Genomic DNA, 23,991 nt, shown 5'->3' on the forward strand with positions numbered 1-23,991 from the left:
ATCAAACCCTTCATATTCACAAACCCTTTAAATTCACATAAGATTATTAATATTTATCATTAATAACAAACAATATTAAACACCAATTACAATAAGCCACATATACTATCAAATCCAACTCATTAATCCATGTCATATCATGACCAATAACATCTAGCCAAATGTCAAAATCCAAATGAACGCCAATCAAATATAGCCAAGTGTCGGACAATTTGCCTACGTGGCAAAATGAAGGAATTCTACCTCTGCAAAATGGCAATCATTTATATATATATAATTTGTTTCACGAATATTAGCATTTATTTTTAATTTTTATGTAATAGTTTTGAAAAGGTTGCATATACATGGTAAGTTCTTTTGATTAAATGTCTTTCTTTTATTTAATTTTCTAAAAAATATTTAAATATATTATTTACAATCTTTAGTTTTATATATGTAGCATAATATAATCATAATGACAATAATCCCCCTTAGGTTTCCGAAATAACATAAATTCATCTACTATTAATAAACTGTGAGTGAGTTGTTACAAATTACATTGTTATAAGTTAGTAAAATTACCAGATTGTCCTTTTACCCTTTTTTTAAACATCTAAAACTGAATGGCAGAAAGATTTCTATTATTTTCGAATTCTCATAAGGTTTTTGTTATTATATAATAACTTGTGGAAATTAATATCATTAACTCTAAACAATATGATACGGTGACCTAACAAGCTTTAATGTACTATTGTTTATTTGCTTTTCTATTAATAGATTCTACATATATATCGTATTAAAAATAACTTTTTTTATTAATATTAAAAAATTTATGCTAAAAACACATGAATTTTAATTTTTTTTTTTTTTGTTTAAAGAAATTTGACAAACACATTAATAGATTCTTTAAAAAAAAAAAAAATTTAAAAATTCATGTGTTTTTAGCATAAATTTTGTATTTATTTATTTTTTTGCTTTTAGAAAATGAAAAGATTAAAAGTATATCCCAAAGAAATATATATAAAAAAAAATTAAAATCTAAAAATGATTTATTTAGATTAACTGAAAACACGTTCGACATAATCATAGTAAACAAACACATCCTAAACTAAGTATAGCCAAATAATTTTATTATGTATAAGAAAACACAAAACATGTCTATTTATTTCATCTTCTGCTTTCTGAATTAATTAAGTTTAATTATCCAAAAATGGAGAAACTTTTCCAAGTTATGATAATGGTTGTCATCTTCTTCATCGTCACGGCATTTGAAACTGAAGCTACTGGTTTGGAATGAACTACTATTGTCCTTGTCCCAGCATTTCTCCTTGTTGCAGACTACCTAAAGATTAATATATTTTATGTTTATCACATTTGGGATCCATCAGACTGTGTTTGGTATACTCTTTTTTTTAATAGGATTTTTAAAATCCTATTTTGAATAAATTTTAGGATAAGATTTTAAAACTGTGTTTGGTATATTGTTGAAAAACATTTAAATTATTTTTTAACCTCTTATTTTTATTAATTTAACTAAACACCCCCAACAATAAAAATTTATAAATCAACAAAAATACCTCCACCCACCCAATCGACTTCCAATAGTTGGCCACCACCACCGAACGGTGGCCTTCAGTCGTCAGAATGGTGCACAACTGGCTGGATCTGACCGATCATGCGTCGTTCCTATGGTGGTAGCGGCGACTGCTGACAGTGGCAGTGGCTATTAGCAGGTGACAATGGCTTGGGTGGATGAGGGTGTTTTTGTTTATTAATAAACTTTTATTGTGAAAGGTAATTGTTAAATGTTTTTGGTTAAACAAAATAGGATTGAATTTTGAATTGAATAGTTAATATTAAAACAAACATTATTTCATTAGATTGGATAAGATAGTAGAATAATATAGAGTATGAAAAGTGTATCAAACGGGGCGTTGCTTTTAGGATCACACTCGAGAATTTTAATTAGAGGAGGGAATTAGGCCTAGGCCCAAAAAGCTGGTCCTAGATGGACCAGGCCCAAGGGAGGAGGCACTGGGCCCAGGTCGGTCACTCCTCCAAGGCCCAGGCTTGACATCAGTCCTATACTCGAGCTCAAACCCCTTCCCCAATTACACTTAACCCTCGTAAAATATCCAAAACCCTCATTTAATATGAAATTGACAATAAATATAGAGGTTAACATGTGATTTTACACGAAAAAAATAAATAGGATTGATCCTAGGACCAATCCTATGGATCCTCACAAATCTCATGGGCCAGAACCAGGCCTTCAAAAATTGGGCCCAGTCCCCCAAGGCCTGGTCCCAAATAGGCCCAAGCCTGGCCAGGCCTTGCCCACCTCTAAAATTTTAATATATTTACTTATTTATTTATGTATGTGTTATATATTATTGTTGTTATAATGAAGTAGTTTAACATTTTTAACCTTTGTTATGCAAGTGGCAAATCTCATTCTCAAATAATATTTTTAATTAAATCAGTTTTCTTCTAGAAATTGCTCGTGGCTTTAATTTCCCTTCATAAATGAAATATATAATATAAATTAACTAAGATCAAATATTGGAATAATAATGTACAATTTTGAAAAAAATAAAATTATAATAGCTCGTGACTTTATATTTTATAGTATTTATAATTTTACCCTCACCTAAATTCATATTGAACCTACTCAAACGTTAAACAAAATAAACAAAGATTTTATATTTTACAATAGTTAAATTTTAACCTCACTTAAATTCATATTTGATCTCAATAACATTTTATTGTAAATTTATCAATTTAAATATTTTAAACCTAGTTATTAAAAATTTTAACTACATCCCCATATATATATATATATGCGTTGTTCCATTATTTATGTAAATTTAATTTTAATCAATAAATAATCCTATATATGTATTATAAATTGTTATTATAATAAGGTAGTAAATTTCAAGCTGTTCGACATTTTTAAACTGTTATTATGCAAGTAGCGATTTTGAAAAAAAAAATATATATATATATATATATATTTTTCATTATATCTATATATTATATTCATACGAATATGAAAAATTATTTATCAATACATTGATATTATTAAAGTTTTATATTTTTGTTACATTAAAATGTGCCTTTAGAATACGTTACATTGTTTTTGTTTTAATGGTAAAATGGTGTCTCTACTGATAGGAATTTAATAAAATAGTTTTGAATATTCTTTTGATTATAGAAATAATGATAACTCTCCTCATCCCTTCAAGTAATATATATAGTAATTAACTAATTATATATAGAAATAGTTTTTATTTTTTATTTTTTATTTTTTATTTTTTTAAGATTTCTAATGTGAGAATTTGGTTAAAATTTTCTTTTAATATATACATGCCATATAAAATGTAGGTCGGGGTTTTTTTTTACAACTTTATAAGCCAACGAAACCCTAAAAATCATTGACGGCAAATGCTTTTTTAATAGTTTTCGAAAACCGTTATGTCGTTTAAGACTTAGGTATGCTACAAGGCGGATGATATTGATTAAACCGGATTTTAAGCAACAAAAATGTTAACAATATTCCAAAGAAAGAACGGTGAAAATTAAAAAAAAAAAAACTAAGCCGTTTTAATTAACTTCTTTTTATAATTCCCTAAAATTAGCAAAATAATTTATTTATAAGATGCTAATTACTCACACCAATTCCTCCATTATTTTTCACATCTCTTGCTTTGTGAATTCATTAAGTTGATAAAAAATGGAGAAATTTTTCAACATTGCCAAGAAGCTTCTGCCTGTGATCATGGTGGTCATCTTCTTCACCTCCATGCCATTTCTTATTGAAGGTGCAGGAGGAGAGCAGGCTTATCATACCAACTGGAATTGTCCTTGCCCCGCTATTCCTGATTGCTGCCTCCGTAAATGAGATGTTTGTTACGTATAATTATTCTCAGGTGTGGACGTGCGAAAATTAAAGTTGAGAAACCCTAATTAGTCTTTATTTTTTTATAGTTTGTGCTTTAAATCTACATTTTGGATCCGTACATGAGAACATTATACAACGTGTGTATTGTATTATGTATATAGGGTATGTTTGACGCGCGACATAGCATAATACTAAATAATACAATGCTATGTTTAGTGACAAACCTGTGTATCGTTAAATAATGTTAAAGTGTAAAATGATGCAATATATGACTATATTCTATATAAAATAACATCAAATAAAACCAAAACATGAGTTAATGCAAATTATTTAACTTTTATTTTAAGTGAATAAATATTGTCAATTAATTTAATATTTATAAATTTAAATTTGCAATGCCCGGTCACACTATGGTCAATACCGATCAATGACATCGACCATTGTTGACCTACATTGACAATCGTTTGATCGACATTGACTAGTGTTTGACCACTATATTGACTTTCCGTTGACCGGCATTCACCACAAAGGCACAAACCCATTCATCTTTTGACTTTTTCTAATTATTAGTTAAATAAGAATTGAAAATATATTAGTTTTTAATAAAATTTTTATTAGAGAACAAAACTAATATTATGCAATATAATTTATATACCAAATATAGCATAGTATAAAAATAATACAATACAATGTTCTACCAAACATTATATAATACAATGCTATTCTATACAATTTGTTTAATATTATGTCATATCACGTGTCAAACATATCCATAATATTAATGATCATATATTTACTTACCATCTTGGACATATTTTGGATGTGATATTATCTCAATATATTTAATTACTTTTGATATTCTTGGTAACAAATCATAATAGAGGTGATTTTGCTAATGACATCCAGATATCTGTCTTCCAACTGTCCATTTATTTCCATTCTTGACATTCCCCTTTCTGTATAAGAAGCAGATTGTGGAAGCAGTTGATCCATTTCTCCATTTCTTGGCTTTCTGAAGTTGATAAAAAATGGAGAAAATTTTCCAAGTTGCAGTGAAGCTGGTTCTTACGATGATTTTGGTGATGGTGTTGACTACCATGCCAGCTTTTATTGAAGGTGTTAGACATGAGTCTTCTTTTCCTCACATGAATTTATGGCCTTGCCCTTGCCCAGCCAAACCTGACTGTTGCCTTGCTCGTAAAACTTAACTACTGTATGTTTCATTTTCATCTGTAATAAGATTTTGGATTCTATGTCCATTTTATCTAATAAATTAGATTTTATGTTTATGTTTATGTTTATGTTTATATATATATTGTATAAATAAGATAATCGTTTGAACTTAAACCATATTATGTCTTATGACTCATCAATTAGATAAGTAAATCTTTTGAAAGAAGTCTAAACATGAACTATGAATTGTCTTACGACTTAACGACTTATCAATCACGTAGATGAATCTTTTGAAAGAACTCTTCAATTCGCGGATGAAATGATCCCTTCTTTCCTTACCGGTTGATCCCCAGACCTATTTCTATTCTTTTTCGCTTTATCAACTAATCTTATTATTGGATCTTGTTCATTAGATTGAGAAAAATAAATATTTTTATGTTTTCTTTGAATTTCTAGGTTTCAATGGATAATTTGTTATTTCATATTCCTGAATGATTCCTCGACAGAAAAATTACAATCACCTCTAAAACAAAATGAAGTGTAGAATTAATAGAATTAAGAACTTTACTCTAAATTTAAAAAATTCTTCAACTGAATTTGAACACACGGATTTACAGCTAGTGTGAAATCAGTATCTTCACTACACACCCTTTAGAGTTTGAAGGCAGAAACACACACAGCTATTCACAAATGGAACCCTTGTTCCAGAGTTAGAAGAAAAAGGGCGAAAAAAACCATGGAAGGAACAAGATCATCCATTTCAGCTTCCTACTGGAGGTTAGCTAGCTTCTATCTGAATATTCCAGTAACATCAACGCTATTTCATCGATCAATTATAGAAATCTAGGCACTCTAACTACGTTGTCTTGAGCGGAAGAACTCGTAGTCAGGATGTCTATTTACAGAGGTTTGATTTCCTTTATTGACAACAGCTGTTGACATATGAGATGCTGTCTCCTCGAGTGTCTTCAACCGCTCCCTGAGAATCCTGGAAGGGTTTAAGCCAGAGCTTTCTGCTGTCTGGTTCATAGCAGGGTGCTTCAGCTGGAACCAGCACTCACTCTGCTCATGTGAACATCCCGTAAAGATTAAGATAGATGAATAATATGAGCTGAATTGATGCATGATGCTAGAATGCTGGAATTGATATATATTCGACATCTTGGATGAAGCCATTTCTGAAACGACATCCATTTGACATGACAATCGAAACTTGAACATGCAAGCATTTACAGGCATGCAGTGACTGCTATATCTCCAATGGGCTCATTTAAGGAGATAAATTTATGCCTTCAAAACCCAAGTAAATTTCAATCACTTCACAGCTTGCCATGACTAAATTATCAACATTTCAAATGTATATCATAACTTATATGCTTCAGCAAAATGCGTTTGCTACGAGGATGGTTATTTTAATCTGTAAGGATGAAATTGAAAGAATTCATTTTAATAAGCTCCTAGGTGTAACAGATATGGTACCTAAACAGTATCAGCCGCTAAACAGTGATAACTGATTCCTTAAATGACATCAAAGTATTACGAGTATGTCAAAATGCAGTTAGGAAAAATTCTCACGGTAGACGGACAGAAGTACTGTGGAAAATTATGTTAGTAACAGCCATTGCAGTGTCGGCATAACTAAGTTGATTTTTCAAAGGACAAGCAGTTAAAATAATTATATGGTTACCTGAGCATTGTAACTTTGGAGACCCACCACCGGAGAAACAATACTATCTACATTAGCAGAATTGACTTTTGTACTTCTACGAATCATATGACCAAGTGAATGGTAAGTCAAAAATGCTGCACGGAAATTGCCATCTGGAATCCTATAAATAGGATACCATGCCACTGAGTACCTGAAATATTAAATGGCACCAAAAGTTACTATATTTCTTGGAGTCAGCTGTTGGTACAACGAAATTAGTTTTGTATAAACGTTCAAAAGATAACAAAGAAGTTATTGTCTCATTGAGCATACTAGTTTTATGATAGGAACCCACCCCAACAACTTAAACAATTAGATTGGGCAATGGGTCTTTTATGAATTTGGGTAAAACTCTCTTTGAAAAACCGGCTTGCCAAAGGAGGATACCCAAGCCCTTATAAACCACATGCCCACACATTTTCCCTCTCTATGTGAGATCCTAACATTCCATCACGTTTCCGCCACCGACGTTCATGTATTTACCCCTGTCGGCCTCTTTACTCCTTGGGTGACTACACAGATCCCCTTTCCCTTGGGTCTCCATGCCTTTTCTCAGGGTAGCAACCCGGCCCAAGGTCAGCCTACCACATAGGCGACGTCCCGTGGGCATAGGATCATGCCCTGATACCAATTAATAGGAGCCTACTCCCAAATTAATAAGAATTGGGCTAAACAGTGGGCCTTTGATAAGAATTGGGCTGAGCAGTGGGCCCTGATAGGATTTGGGCTAGACAGTGGTCCTTTTGTGGGCTTGGGTAAAACTCTCCTTGAAAAACCGGCTTGCTGAGGGAGGGTACCCAAGCCCTTTATAACCTACATGCCCACCCATTTTCCTTCCCATGTGGGATCCTAACACCACCACACTTCCGCAACCAACGTTCACATAGACCTCTTTACCCATTGGGTGACTATGCGAATCCCCTTTCCCTCAGGCCTCCATGCCTTTTCTTGGGGTAGTACCTCGAGGCCAAGGTTAGCCTACCACGTATGCGATGTCCTGTGGACGCAAGATCATGCTCTGATACCAATTGATAGGAACCCACCCCAACAACTCAAACAATTGGGCTAATGGGTCTTTAATGGGCTTAGGTAGAACTTTCTTTGGAAAACCGACTTGCTAAGAGAGGGTGACCAAGCCCTTATAAACCACATGCCCACACCTTTTTCACTCTCAATGTGGGATCCTAGCATTTTATTCAAATTAGATTAAATTGAGTTACATATGATTTTCATGTAAATTATCCGAAAATTAGTTACTCACCAGGATGTAGGATGCAGATCATGTAGATTTATGGAGTTCAAGTAAGTTGGATCTCCATATGCTTTCCACTGAGAAGGCCCATCACCGCTAGCCAACTCTTGAATTCTGACATGGATAAAAACAGAATTAAAGATCAAATATGAAAAGGATGTCAAATAGCTAGTCTGGTTATCTTATCACAGTTCCAAGGAATACCTGAAAAGCTAAGAGGATCAAGAAACTACTAACAACAAAAGATGAATTATGAACATATTACTCGTCTAGTCAAAGTCACTTAAAAAGAGATGGTTCAGCTAATAAAATTAAGCTCAATCTACCAAATGACGGGGGAATTATACTCAAGATTAGGGATGAGACATGAGTCGAGTAGCTTGCGAGCTATTCGAGCTCGGCTTGTCGAAAGCTCGAATTCGACTTGAAGCCAGTCGAGCCGAGCTCAAGCTTGAGCAGCTCATGAATAGTATCGAGCCGAGTTCGATCCGGTCTGAGCTCGGCTCGTCAAGCTCGCGAGCTTAAACAAGCTCCAGATTTTAAAATCATGTAGTGCTTTTTCTCGAGCTCGATCAGGCTCGAGCTCATTTAAGCTTGATTAAGCTCGTTTAAGCGAGCTCGAGCTTGAGCGCACCTTAATATTCGCGAGCTCGAGCTCGAACACCGATATTGAAGCTCTACCAAGCTCGGCTCGAGCTTGTTATTGTTCATCACGAACCAAGCTCAAGTACCGAAATACTCGGCTCGGCTCGGCTCGTATACATCCCTTCTCAAGATCGTCTAAGTTTATTGCTCGGCCAATAAACGAGCTGGACAGAACCAGCTATTTCTTACTCTATGCCAAAGACTGATTTTTGCTTATGAATATATTCTACAAGACTGCAATTTTATTAAAGACAAATGATACTTACTTTTCATAAAATGGCCGTCTTTGTCGAGGTTGTTCAGATTCAAAATATTCAAAAAGTAGCTCCGAATCATTGGAGCATGTCATGTCAACTGATGGAACAGAAAAGTCTTCTTTGGAAGAAACTGGAGACAGCTCTGATTTACACACCTCTTTCTCATGTGGCATAGCACTTGTGTCAGAAGTGCGAGGCTGAGGAACTAGCAACGAATATGTTGGTAGATGACCGATGTAAGAGGAGCTTTGTGATGTTTCACCAATCTCATCCGCCTCCAAATTCCCAGGAGTAGGAAGACCATTCCTTCTGTTTGTGGAATGACTTTTACCACTCTTGAACAGCTGAACTGCTGACAAAAAGGGAACAAAATAGGCACGAAATGAGAACCGATCAACACCCAATCTATTTAACTGTTCAAAATCATCTGCCCTTATTTCTAACCCATAGCTCCCATGTTTTTCATACCACTGCCACAGGCATCCTAATGAGATATTAGGTATCTCATGTCTGCACAAAGATGCCCCAACACCCTGGTCCTGTGAGCACTCATTACAGCTTATTATATTAGGTGAATGACAAATGACGGGAGAGGAAAAGTGGAGAAGTCTTTCAAACTCAGCAATTGGAGAACCAGTGGCCATCTGAACAGCTTCAGATGCCAATTGCATCCTAGAGGCATGATTCACCGCCAGCAGAATCTTGTCCAAATCAGTTTCAACTGCAGAAAAGTTTTGATCTTTAGATTCAATAGTCAAGCAATTGGCTGCAATAAGCTTGCTATTTTTCTCCTTGAATGTGTGGGCACTTGTATTCTTCAATTTTGGAGTATAGTTTTCATCCTCCTGAGAAGAAACACTTTCAGAAACCAAGCCTGTGCTCATCCTTTCAACAGCCAATACAGAAAAGAGATTTTGAGAATTGGTAACAACTTTCTCATCAACATTGCTTCTCAACATCCAGTCCTCAACACCTTGTCCATCAGAATGCCTTGATGATACACTGTTACATCTTGTAGAGGTCGTACTCTGAGGATTCTTGGTCCCAATAGGTATCCATTTCTGCAAAAAGGATCCAGAACAATGGTTTTGCTTACTGTATTCAGCAAGAGAAATGTCCTTTTCTTTTTGAGCAGCCTCATTAACTATAAGATGAGGAAGGTAAACCGGAGACCGCACCTCAAACATATTCATTTTGTCCAAAGAACGGCAGGAACTTGCCAATAAGCTATCCTGATTTTGTTCCTTCATATCAGAAACAGTATTGTAATAACTTTCAACTGATCCCAAATTTTCTGGATGATCGTGTGAGTTGTGCAATGCTTCAGAATTCAAAGATTTGAGTCTGCTGCTCTGAAACCCAACCTCTGGACAACCAATCTGAGAATGAGATCTTGGAACACTTCCCAATCTTTTTTGGTCACTAAACTGTGTGGAGATATCTAATATTTCATTCGGTTCAGTAGAAATCTTAGCATGAGCGTTTGCACTTGCCTTGCTGGAATAAGAGGCCCTATGGGAATAAGAGTTGTATTCTTGCTTTGAACCTGGACTAGTTTTTCGCTTCTGCTTCCTTGAAACCTTATGTTTTAACTGTTTTTTATCTTCAGTTTTTGATGACATATCTACCTCAGCAGCATTAGGGTTTCTTCTAACGAAAGAAGCCTCTTTGAGAGTCTGTGAGCCCACAGGATGTACTTTCTGAAAATCAGAGTTACATTCACTCGTATTATTCTTCTGAACCTTTTGCCAGACACGATGACTGTTTTCCTTCCCAGTACGACCATGCGAATTTCCAGCACTTCCAAGTTTATAAGCACTTGAACCCCTCAGCACCATTTTAGCTTGCTTGCTCTTCTTGCCTGGTGCAACCACTTGCATGTCACTGCTTCTAAAACCCTGATTGCCAGTTCTAGATCCTTCAGTGTAGTCATAGAAGTCTACAACACTATTTAATGAGTTTGGACAAGAGAAACACCCTTTTCTGGAACCATAATCTGGTGGATCCGAAAGACCACTTTCGTTGCTTCCCTTATCACACGGTTTAGCCTCACAGCTAGTAATCGTACTAATATCACTGTTTGAACCGACAGAAACCGAATCCAAGACTCGGGAGTCATGCATATCAGGTAATCCATTTGAATGTATACCACCATAACAGCTGGTCTGCAGATGATTTGTCTCTTCTATTCCTCCATCAAGAATGGAAAATCCTTGGTCATCCATTTGAATCCTGATTTCAGAATCAATTACATGATATCCACCATGAAAATTCTGAACTGAAGAAGGTACCTTAACTTCTGATAGATCTATTTCATCAATGTAGGATGTGCATGTCTTCGGCGATTCAGAAGAATTCCTGGTGCCATTATTGTTTTCTAAGTCTATCACATTAACTCTACTATCTGATAATGAATCTTCTTGTGAAGTTGCACAAGATACTAGTCTGTCACCATGATCCATATCATTCTTACCACAGGTTTTTGCAACCAAAGTACCACAATCATAATCCTCAGAGAAAACTTCTGGTTCGGTAGAGACAGAATCACGAGAGAGCTTCTTTTTCTGTTTTCCCTTCTTTCTTGCCTTCTTTCTCAAATTTCTCTTTATAGCCTTGTCTACTTTGGAGTTTTCACAAAATATGTCGGATGATTTCAAAGAACCAGACCTTTGGGGGATTATATGAGAGGATGTTCTGCAAGAGATAGAACCTTGACAGGATGGATTACTAGAAAATTCATTCAATCTAGTAGTTTTATTAATGAAGGTCATATTTCGAGATTGATGTCCCACAAAGCTTCTTGCTGGAAATGACTTGACAGAATAAGTAACATCATGCAGAGGAACTTTCCATGGCTTTCGTCGATCAACTTTAAATGAATTAATGGGTGATGGGGTAACTAGATGCAGACCATCCATACTCACTTCAGCTCCAGATCCAAACTGCTTCACATGATCAAGACATTCTGGTGCTTGTGCAACAATTTCCCAGAGCCCAGCAGATTCGGGTGTAAATAATGTCAGGACAGTCGACCTAAAGATTAATAGAGGAGATGACCATGGTCAAACAATAGCCATAAAAGCGGTAGCCAGACAAATATATTGTCAAAACATAATTGATGTTAGTGATGAACAGTATTGATCCTAAGCTTGAATCCATATCATCGTGCATTTTCTCCTTTTTCCCAAACAGTATACATCTAGATTAATGTATTTTATTTTTTTATTTACAAGGGCTTATAGAGAAATTAAAGAAACTCCAAAGTAAATGTTTTGTAGATTATTCAAAAAAAAAAAAAAAAAAAAAAATAAAAAAAAAAAAGAAAAAAAAAAAAAAAAAATTCAGGGGGATAGCCTGGGCTGTTAGGCCTCTAATTGGTATGCCCCCACCCTCTTGAATTTCAGACTCAAGCATAGAATTTCATATAATAGAAAGGAAGCTGGGAATACTGGACAATATTATGTACATTCAAGTCATACTTCGAAAATTCAAATTGGGCATTGGGGAATCTGGGGACTCCTGAACGTTCAAGTTTACACTTCAATTCCTGTTACTAGCATGGACCCAAATAAATAAAAAGATTAAAACTATATTTTATAAATTTAATTGAAATCATACCAGATAACTTGGCCATAAAACTTATCGAATGAATCCAGTAAATGAATTAGAAAAAGTACCAACATTCAAGCATCATGCTTTTCGCATCAAATAAGAATACACACTAGTCCAACATGAATATGGACATAGTATAGCCCCAGTAAATGCATTGATGTGTTTGTGTAAGAGGCAGAAAGAAATTCATTAACCAAATAAAATAACTACCCACAATAAAATTTCTGTTACAGCAGAATATAATGGTTCCAAATCAACAAGAAGCAGGATAAAGTTTATGAAGGAAAGTGAGTGAGATCAAAAAGCGCATTAAAGAGTGATCTAATAGGTAAGTTGCACATTAAAAAACAAAAAATAGCAAGAGCTGGGAAAGAATGAAGAGCAAACAACAGCTTAATAATTGCCTCCAGGACATACAAAAAATTCAAATGGCTTTATCAAATCAGTTGCCACACAAGCATATATGCACACTTGACAACCAAGACAATTTACCTCTTATCAGACTTCCTTACGTTGGGAGAAACAATTTCACAATCCTGACAAAAAGGCAAAACATTAGTCGAAAAATAAGTCCAAAAAATACAACTCAATCCAATGACAAAAATGAAAAGTAAAGATATAGACAGAAATCAATCACTGTAATGAATGCCAATTACCTCTGCAGATGCTCTGTAATTATCGTGTTCTAAAGACTTCCTAATCGAGTAACACTTTCCTCCGTCAATAACTTTCTGATTATCAATATGGGTTCTTTGGACAGCACAATGCATCTTCTGCTGTGCCTTCACAAGTCAACAGCAACAAAATGTCAGAAAAGCATAATAATAATGCAAAATAACTGGTGCATTTCAATAAGACAGTTCTGGAAATTGCAATTGAATTACATGTCATACCACATGATTACCAAACCTGCAGTAACAATCAGATTAACTTGGTTGTAACAGTCAAATTTCAGAGCAGAGTGACAGTCATTAAATAGAGAGACCATCACAATTCCAAAACCAACCCAGAAATGCAAATGCTTCCAAAACAATGAGCAATATCCAGAAAACAAACAGCACTGAAAGAGATGTCAATATATTCCAGAAAGCGAAAGACGATCAAAAACTTACCACAAATATCGCAATCTATCAAAACCATTTAACAAAGTGAACAAAACAAGCAACTCTCATATATATTTGTGTCATGAGACAAATACAAAGAGAGTTCTTTTCCTTTTTTCTTTCTCCTCTTCTTTGTTGCCACTATGTTATTGAATTGAGAATGAAACTACTAAACCCCACAAATAGTTGTAAACGTAAGTCAAACTCTTGAGAGAAAAATGCAAAAAAGGGTTCCCCAAATTTAGGTGTGAGGTTCCTAGATAATTATCACAACAACCCAACAGCTAATTTTGCCTGTGATTTACCTTTGCTTAGTTATCAACCGATAGAAACCACAATTTATTATTACCATTATTCCAAAATAGAAAAAACATATATAAAATGAAGTACATAAATAAATTTAGCTAAACAAATGTTAAAACATTTCATTTGCTTTCACTAAAACATTATAACCAGAGACAATAAATATCAAATATAAAGTGACACTAGTAATATTCATTGTTCGATAGTCAATCACCGGTAACGTTACCAGTCAAGCAACAGTGATCTTCAATGTCAAATTGACATCTGAGCACTGGACCGGTAACATTACCGATTCTTGGTGACTAAAGGTACCAGTAGGCCAAATCTAATAAATTAATTAATATTATCAATACGACAGGAAAATACACGTGTCCCTAAAAGATAAGATAGGATATTATTCCAGCGAGTTTACCAACTTTACTCCGGCAAAACAGCGATTTTCTTGAATTCGCGTAAAAAATTCAAAAATATAATAATGATAAAAAGCTTCATCTGAATCATCAGAGCTAAAATAAAATTTAAATTAAAAAAAAAAAAAGGGAGAGAAAGAAAAACCAACCATAAAGAAAGCAAGATTCTTCTTCTTCTTCTTCTGGGTCTAGTATCAAAAGCTCAGTTTTTGATCAAGTAAACAGAAACCCTTTTGAAAGAAGCTGAGTTTTGGGAGATGGGTATGATTAAAAAATGGAGAAAATGGCAAAGGGTGAGTAGGTAACAGACATATGTAAAGCATGCATGCAATTTGGAGATGCAGAAATTGAGAAATTGATAGTTTTGTTTGAGAGTTTCACAGGATAACTATCGAGTCGAGTCGATTTGAGTTACTTAATCAAACACTTTCACTTTGGCTTTCACAATTTCAATAATTTTAATTAAAAATAATAATATCCATAGTCAAGCTTGTTGGAGTTTGATCCCATGAGGTCTCTCACACTTTAACTTACCTAGATATTTACCTGTCATTTAAAAAGTTTTATTTTAACCCCCGAGGTTTAATTAAATAATAATTCACCCTAATGTTTTAAGAATTAACAAAAAGAATTCTCCGATCAATAAGTTTTACTGTTTTAGGTATTAAACTAAGTGATAGTAGAATATTTTTTAAATATTTATTAACTCATATATATATATAGATTTTTATCCTTCAAATGTTCTTTTTCTTTTAATCTTAAAAAAAAATTTTAATGCTCGAAGATTTTATTGAAATTTTAATTTTTAATGTTAACTAATAATTTCTATATGATTTGGATTTTTAAAAATTAGAACGCACTAATGAAAAAAGTTGTAAATGAGATTATCATATATATATTGTAACTATGGTGTCCAGACCAGTTTATGCATATTTCAACTAATCCCCAAGATCCCCTCAAGGTTTGAACTCAGAAACTTAAGGAATGAAGAAACTTCCTTAATTGTCAGACTAGTCCCTTAGAGTTAGGTATATCTATTTTTATAACTATATTTTTTTTAAGAATAGCGAAATTTTATTGAAATTACGTACTTCATACACCAGTCTCACTCAATATATTTTTTAATTACGAATTAGTATTTAGAGTATAAAAGTGTAAAGTAAATGCGATTAATCATCTAATGCGACATATGAAATGTTTACGTCGTGTGAACTTGTCAGTTTGTTGTGTGTATGACGTGGTATTTGTAAATTTGTAATCTATAATTTTACTTTTAAAGTTTTTAACGAGAAAATATCCTTATGTTGTAAGATTGTATAAGTAAAGTTATCGTTAAGATTTTGAAGTAACAATTGCTTTAATTTAGTTGGGTAGAATTTATAATTGTTATATGTTATGACTCTTTAGTATATTTTATATTTAAAAAAAATGAACTCATGGGACATATGCCATTTCTTATATTCGGAAACTATATAATGCACGATACTTTATATGCAAACACTCTAATACAAAATTGACGAGTTTTAAAATGATTGACTGACTATTAACTAAAAATATATTTCCAGGTGTCATGGAATCCATTGATCTCTTAAGAGCGGACAAATTTAACATAAATAAATAGAAATGGTTTTAATAATTTTAAGCACCTGAAAAGAGAGAAAACAGTTGTTTTATAAAACATTTTTTGGCAACACTTTGAAACCACTCAAGGTAAAGGAAAAAAAAAGGGGATAAAGTGGTTTAAATGAGCTAAAGTTAGAGGGGGGGCAATGAGAAGGGCTGAGTATCAAACGGTGGGTATCAATTCTGTGATTAAGATGGGTTGAAACTACATTGCTGGCGATGTTGACGCATTTACAAAGATTTGGGTTATGATTTTGATTTAGCATGGATTGGGTTTAGGTTATGATTTTGATTTAGTTGTTTAGGTTGTTAGGCTGTGTTTGATGTAATGGAAGTTGAAATGAGTGAAATATGTTGAAAATTTGTTCTAGGTATGTGTTCTGGGGTATGATGGATCGATTGTAGGTGTAGATGACTGAAAATGTGTTCTAGGTATAATGGATCGCTTAAGCGATCTGGTAGGTCTGGTAATGCAGCAGATAGATCGCTTAAGCGATCAGGTATGTGGCATAAGATCACTTAAGCGATCTTCTAAAAGTCTAGTGTATAGGAGCAGATCGCTTAAGCGATTAGTAAATGGCATAAGATCGCTTAAGTGATCATGGTTATTTATACTGGATCGCTTAAGTGATCCAGTATAAATAACCATGATCGCTTAAGCGATACACCAGACCATATAAGCGACTGTGCAGATTTTTTTTAAAATATTTGAACCCTTAGTACAACATTTAAGAATATTTTTTTTTTCTTGCATTACAGGTAGTTGGCTATTATTACACATGGGACAAGTTGTTTTGGGTGTTGAATATTTTGGTGAGTGGGTGGAGGAAGAAAGTAGTTGGAAGTGGATTGGGAAGAGCAAAGAAGTTATACCAATTGCTGNTAAGAATTAACAAAAAGAATTCTCCGATCAATAAGTTTTACTGTTTTAGGTATTAAACTAAGTGATAGTAGAATATTTTTTAAATATTTATTAACTCATATATATATTGATTTTTATCCTTCAAATATTCTTTTTTTTTTTTTTAATACTCGAAGATTTTATTGAAATTTTAATTTTTAATGTTAACTGATAATTTCGATATGATTCGGATTTTTAAAAATTAGAACGAACTAGTGAAAGAAGTTATAAATGAGATTATCGTATATCTATTTTTTTTTTTTGGGTAATTAGGGTGTTCGGGTCAGTTTGTGCGTACTTCAACTAATTTTCAAAGTCCCCCTAAGGTTTGAACCCAAAAATTTAAAGAACGGAGCAAACTTCCTTAACTATCAGGCCAACCCCTTAGAGTTAGGTATATTTATTTTTATAGAGTAATGCTACGTTTACACTATTTTCATTACATCATGATGTGGCATATACCACAACCACACAAATTTTTAATTATTTTGAATTTTTAATATTATAATAAAATTTGTATGGTTGTGGCATATGTCACATCATGATGTAATAAAAATTGTGTAAAACAGTGGTGTAAATGTAGCATTATTCATTTTTATAACTATATTTTTTTAAGAATAGTGAAATTTTATTGAAATTATGTACTTCATATACCAATCTCATCCAAGATAATTTTTTAACCACCGATTAGTATTTAAGATATAAAAGTGTAGAGTAAATGCGATCAATCATCTAATGCAACATATGAAATGTTTATGTCGTGTGAACTCGTCAGTTTGTCGTGTGTATGACATGGTACTTGTAAATTAGTAATCTATAATTTTACTTTTAAAGTTTTAAAAAGAAAATATCATTATATCATGACAGTGTATAAGTAAAGTTATTATTAAGATTTTGAAGTAACAATAGCTTTAATTTAGTTAGGTAGAATTTATAATTGTTATATGTTATGACTTTTCGGTATATTTTATATTTAAAAAAAATGAACTCATGGGACATATGCCATTTCCTATATTCGAAAACTATATAATGAACGATACTCTATATGCAAATATTCTTATACAAAACTGACGAGTTTTAAAATGATTGACGGACTTTTAACTAAAAATATATTTTTGGAATCCATTGATCTCTTAAGAGCAGACAAATTTAACATAACTAAATAAATAGAAATGGAATTTAGGGGTGAGCACGGGTAGCGGGTAGAACCGGAACCGGGGGTAAGAACCGGAACCGGAACCTACCCAGAACCTGCACTGTGCTGGTAGGTTTCGGTTCCAATTTTTTGGAACCGTTACTGTGCGGTTCCGGTTCCGGTTCCGGTTCTTGCATGTGGAGGAACCGGAACCGGAACCTGTAAAAAGGGTACCCTGTTTGGAACCTGCAGGGGGTACCCTGTTTGGAACCTGTTTTGGAACCTGTTTGGAACCTGCTTTGGAACCTGTTTGGAACCTGCTTTGAAACCTGTTTTGGAACCTGTTTGGAACCTGTTTTTGAACCTGTTTTGGAACCTATTTAGAACCTGTTTGGAACCTGTTTTGGAACCTGTTTTTAGAACCTATTTAGAACCTATTTTGGAACCTGGACTATAATGAAATATTTGTGAAATGTAAATAATAGGGGAGTTTCTATTATTTTACATATAAAAAAAATTAAAATAGAAAAAGTTAAATTTTTAGAATAACCTAATTAAATAAATATACGAATATAATTATACTTATTACATATAAATTACACCATATTAAAAGCTTTAATATATTATAATACATTAATATTAAAGTTTTGATCAATTAAGTGAATAATTGGAATTATGATCCAATTAAAAGTGTTTTACATTTTTAATGTTATTAAAAGAATTATTTTTGAATAAAATAGTATATTTGATTGAGTAATAATATATTTAGTTATTTACTTCAATTATCAAGTTATAAGTTACTATAAATAAATTAGGAATTAATTAATTATATGATAAATTGATAAACATTAATAAATTTAATTACTAGTAAATATCATACTTAATCAATTAAAACATTACATTATAGTTAAATGATTACTTAATTAATTATAATTTTATAACATACTTAATGGATTTATAATATAATTAATTATAGCATTACATTAATTGATATACTACTTAATTATTGACTTATAAGTTATAACATAATTAATAGTTAATTATTGACTTATAATTAGAAATTAATTATTATAGCATTACGTATAGGTTATAGTATAATTACTTAATCAATTATAACATTTTATTATAAACATTAGTACAAACTAATTAAAGATTTATAAAATTTAATTAATATAATATTACATTAAAAATTTATAGTATAATTACTAATAATTAATCACTATAAAATTACATTAAAGTATGATTATATAATTAATTATAACATTACATAATTAAATAATTACTTATTGATTATTTCATTATATTATAATATTAGTAATACTAATTTATACATAAACATTAGCATAATACTTAATTAAATGATAAGAAATTAATAATCATAACTTACCTTATAAACATTTCATATAACATAATTAAATTACATTATAGTTAAATAATTACTTAATTAAATTATAATATTATTATATTACATTATATATGATCACTACTAATTATAGTATTATATAGTTAAATGATTACATAATTACATAAAGTTTGAATTTATAACATTACATTATAAACATAGTATTACTATATTATTCGTTTATTACATTATTAATTAAACAATTAAAAATTTAATTAATTTATATTAATTTTATATTAATATACTTAAGAATATGGAAACAATTATAGTTTATAAATTCATTATAAATATTAGTATATTAATTAAAGATTTAAAATTAATTAATTATAAATTTATAGTATGATTACTTAATCATTTAACATTATATTATTCTATTATGTATGATCATATAATTAATATAACATTACATAATTAAATGATTACTTAATTAATTATGAGTTTGATATTAGTTTAAACATTAGTAATTACTAATTTACTACATAAACATTAGCACAATACTTAATTAAATGATAAAAATTTAATTAATTATAACATTACCTTTATAAACATTTCATTATAAACATTACATTATAGTTAAATAATTACTCAATTAAATTATATATATATATTACATTATATTTTGATCACTTACATTAATTATAGATATATAGTTAAATGATTACATAATTACATAATTAGTTATGAATTTATAACATTACATTAAAAAATTAGTAATTTACTATATTTTAGTTATTACATTACTATATTTAAACAATTAAAAATTAATTAATTATAATATTACCTTATATATTTATAATATGATTAAATCAATTATAAGTTTATAACATTCCATTATAAATATTAGTATATTAATTAAATGATTTGAAATTATTAATTATAAATTTATAGTATGATTACTTAATTCATATAACATTATATTATACTATTAAGTATGATCATATATTAATATAACATTACATAATTAAATGATTACTTAATTGATTATGAGTTATGATATTATGTTTTAAACATTAGTAATTACTAATTTACTACATAAACATTAGCACAATATTAATTAAATGATAAGAAATTTAATTAATTATAACATTACCTTATAAATATTTCATTATAAACATTAATAAACATTACATTATAGTTAAATAATTACTCAATTAAATTTAATATATTATATTACATTATATTATGATCACTTACTTAATTATAGCATTATATAGTTAAATGATTACATAATTACATAATTAGTTATGAATTTATAACATTACATTATAAATATTAGTAATTTACTATATTATTAGTTATTACATACTTAATTAAATAATTAAAAATTTAATTATATAATATTACCTTATATATTTATAATATGATTACTTAACCAATTAGAAGTTTATAACATTCCATTATAAATATTAGAATTAATTAAATGATTTGAAATTAATTAATTATAAATTATAGTATGATTACTAATTATTATAACATTACATTATACTATTATAGTATGATCATATATTAATATAACATTACATAATTAAATGATACTTAATTGATTATGAGTTTTGATATTATGTTTTAAACATTAGTAATTACTAATTTACTACATAAAACATTAGCACAATACTTATTAAATGATAAGAATTTAATTAATTATAACATTACCTATAAACATTTCATTATAAACATTAATTAACATACATTAAGTTAAATAATTCCAATAAATTATAATTATTATATTACATTATATTATGACCAGTACTTAATTATAGCATACATAGATTAATATGATTACATAATTACTATTTAGTTATAGATTTATAACATCTAACATATAAACATTTGTAATTTACATATTATTACATAACTTAATAAACGATTAAAAATTTAATTAATTATAACATACCTTATATATTATAATTGATTACTTATCAATTAAACTCCATTATAAACATAGTATATTAATTAAATGATTTGAAATTTAATTAATTATAATATTAAATTATAGATTTAAGTATGATTATTTAATTCATTAAACATTACATTATACTATTATAGTATAATCATATAATTAAATAACATTACATAATTAATGATTACTTAATTGATTATGATATTATATTATAAACATTAGTAATTTACCCCCCCCCCCCCCCCCCCCCCCCCCCCCACCCCCCCCTCACCCCCCCCCCCCCCCCCCCCCCCCCCCCCCCCCCCCACCCACCCCCCCTAATTACATAATACTTAATCAAATGATTATAATTTTATTAATTATAACATTATATTATAAATTTATGGTATGATTATTTAATTAATTATAACATTCTATTATAAACAATATTACAATACTTAATTAAATGATTAACAATTTAATTAATTATAATATTACATTATAATTAAATTGTATATTACTTAATTAATTATAACATCACAATTTACATTGTAGTATGATCACTTAATTAATTATAACATTATAATTTACATTGTAGTATGATCACTTATTTAATTATAATATTACTAGTTTCTAATATTAAATTTACTAAATTATATTTGATATATTATAAATACCCAATTGACCAATTATAACATTAAATTAATAAATTTATAAACAATTAAACATTAATAATTTATTAACTTATCAAATAAACCCCTGGCAAAGTGGCAATGTTAGAAATTAGTATAAAGAATGGGGTGTCTTGTAATTTTACATTTACAATTTACAAATTACAAACAAAGCAAAATGCCCAATTGGATTAGGGTATCTGCGACTCTGTCGTCTTCTCCATTCTCTCTGGCCGCTGCTCTGCCGTCTTCCCCATTCTCTCTGGCCGTTGCGACTCTGCCGTCTTCCCCATTCTCTCTGGCCGCTGCGACTCTGTCGTCTTCCCCATTCTCTCTGGCAGTTGCAACTCTGCTGTCTTCTCCATTCTACTCTGCCGTCTTCTCCATTCTCTCTGGCCTTTGCCACTCTGCCGTCTTCTTCTCTGTTTGTCTACTTTTCAGGTTCTTCTCCATTCTCTCTGTTGTCTTCTGCTCTGTTTGATTCTTCGCGGCATTTTGGAATTTGGTTTGTTAAAAAAAAAAAAAAAAAGTTTCTGCTTATGGGAAATTAAATTAAGAGTTTATGTTCACAAGAGGCTGTACCTGCTGCTAATGTAGGCTCATCTAGTTCATATTAGTAGTCAATGCAATATTTGACAAAGCTTACTACCCATAAATTGTCGCTAGAATCACGCAAAAATGTCTTAAGGACAATGGCCTCTAAGCAAACCATATCTATTCTCCATGGGAATGAACCGTGAGACAGGGAAGNATTAATTATAACATTACAATTTACATTGTAGTATGATCACTTAATTAATTATAACATTACAATTTACATTGTAGTTTCTACCAGGAAAGCATAGCCAAAAGGTATGTAAGTTAAAGAATTCATTTTATAGGTTAAAACAATCTCTAAGGGCATGGTTTGGGAGGTTCACCAAAGCTATGAAGTTTTTTGGCTACCATCAGAGCAATTCGAATCACACACTATTTCTTAAAAAATAGCAAGGAAAGATCACTACACTTATTGTATATGTGGATGATATGGTGGTTACAGGAAATGATCCAGAAGAAAGGAAGGCTCTACAAAAGTGCTTATCAAAAGAATTCAAGATGAAGGACCTTGGTTCTTTGAAATATTTTCTCAGAATCGAAGTGTCTCGATCTCAAAATGGTATCTTTCTATCACAAAGAAAGTATGCCTTGGATGTGCTGCAGGAAATTGGTATGTCAAGATGTCAACCAATTGATACACCAATCAAAGAAGGTTTGAAATTAGGAGTCGAGACTGATTAAGTACCAGTTGACAAACGAAGATACCAAAGACTTGTGGGAAGATTGATGTACTTATCTCACACTAGGCCAAATCTTGCTCATGCATTGAGTATAGTCAATCAATTCATGCATAATCCTGGAGAACAACATATGAACGCAATTACGCGTATCTTGAGGTATTTAAAACATGCTCCTGGAAAGGGAATCCTATTTACCAAAAATAAGGATTACCAGAATGTGAATACATATACTGATGTTGATTGGGCTGGAGCAGTGGATGACAGACAATCTACTTCTGGTTATTTCACTTTTGTAGGTGGTAATCTTGTCACGTGGAGAAGCAAAAAACAAAATGTTGTGGCTCGCTCAAGCGTTGAAGCAGAATTTAGGGGAATGGCACTTGGGATTTGTGAAGCTTTGTGGCTAAGATTTCTCTTGCAAGACTTGGGCTATCAACCAATCCAGTTATATTGTGACAATAAAGCAGCATGTGACATTGCTCACAATCCAGTTCAACATGATCGTATGAAACATGTTGAAGTAGATAGATTCTTCATCAAAGAAAAACTAGATGAAAAGATTATTGAATTGCCCAAGATTCAATCAAAAGATCAATTGGCCAATTTTCTTACCAAGGCTGTTTCCAAACATATTTTCTAACAAGTTTTAGACAAGTTGGACATGTGTGACATCTACACACCAATTTGAGGGTGAGTGTTGAGATTTCCTGAATATTTTCTAAATATTATGTAATCTCTGAACTTTTTCAGTTTTAGGATA

At 31.2% G+C, this 23,991-nt stretch overlaps 1 protein-coding gene across 1 annotated transcript; it reads right to left on the bottom strand.

The window, feature by feature from the left end:
• Window positions 1-5,577: 5,577 nt before the first annotated feature.
• LOC116132881 lies at window positions 5,578-14,770 on the bottom strand. The gene is made up of 7 exons (XM_031418560.1): window positions 14,493-14,770; window positions 13,184-13,309; window positions 13,020-13,063; window positions 8,925-11,948; window positions 8,023-8,127; window positions 6,741-6,912; window positions 5,578-6,115 (listed from the first exon to the last, which is right to left on the bottom strand). Exons 1-7 carry the CDS (start codon window positions 14,493-14,495, stop codon window positions 5,906-5,908), a joined length of 3,684 nt encoding a protein of 1,227 aa, XP_031274420.1. The 5' UTR covers window positions 14,496-14,770; the 3' UTR covers window positions 5,578-5,905.
• Window positions 14,771-23,991: the final 9,221 nt, after the last annotated feature.

The sequence above is a fragment of the Pistacia vera genome, unplaced genomic scaffold (genome assembly GCF_008641045.1).
Source record: "Pistacia vera cultivar Batoury unplaced genomic scaffold, PisVer_v2 Contig261, whole genome shotgun sequence".
NCBI lineage: Eukaryota > Viridiplantae > Streptophyta > Magnoliopsida > Sapindales > Anacardiaceae > Pistacia > Pistacia vera.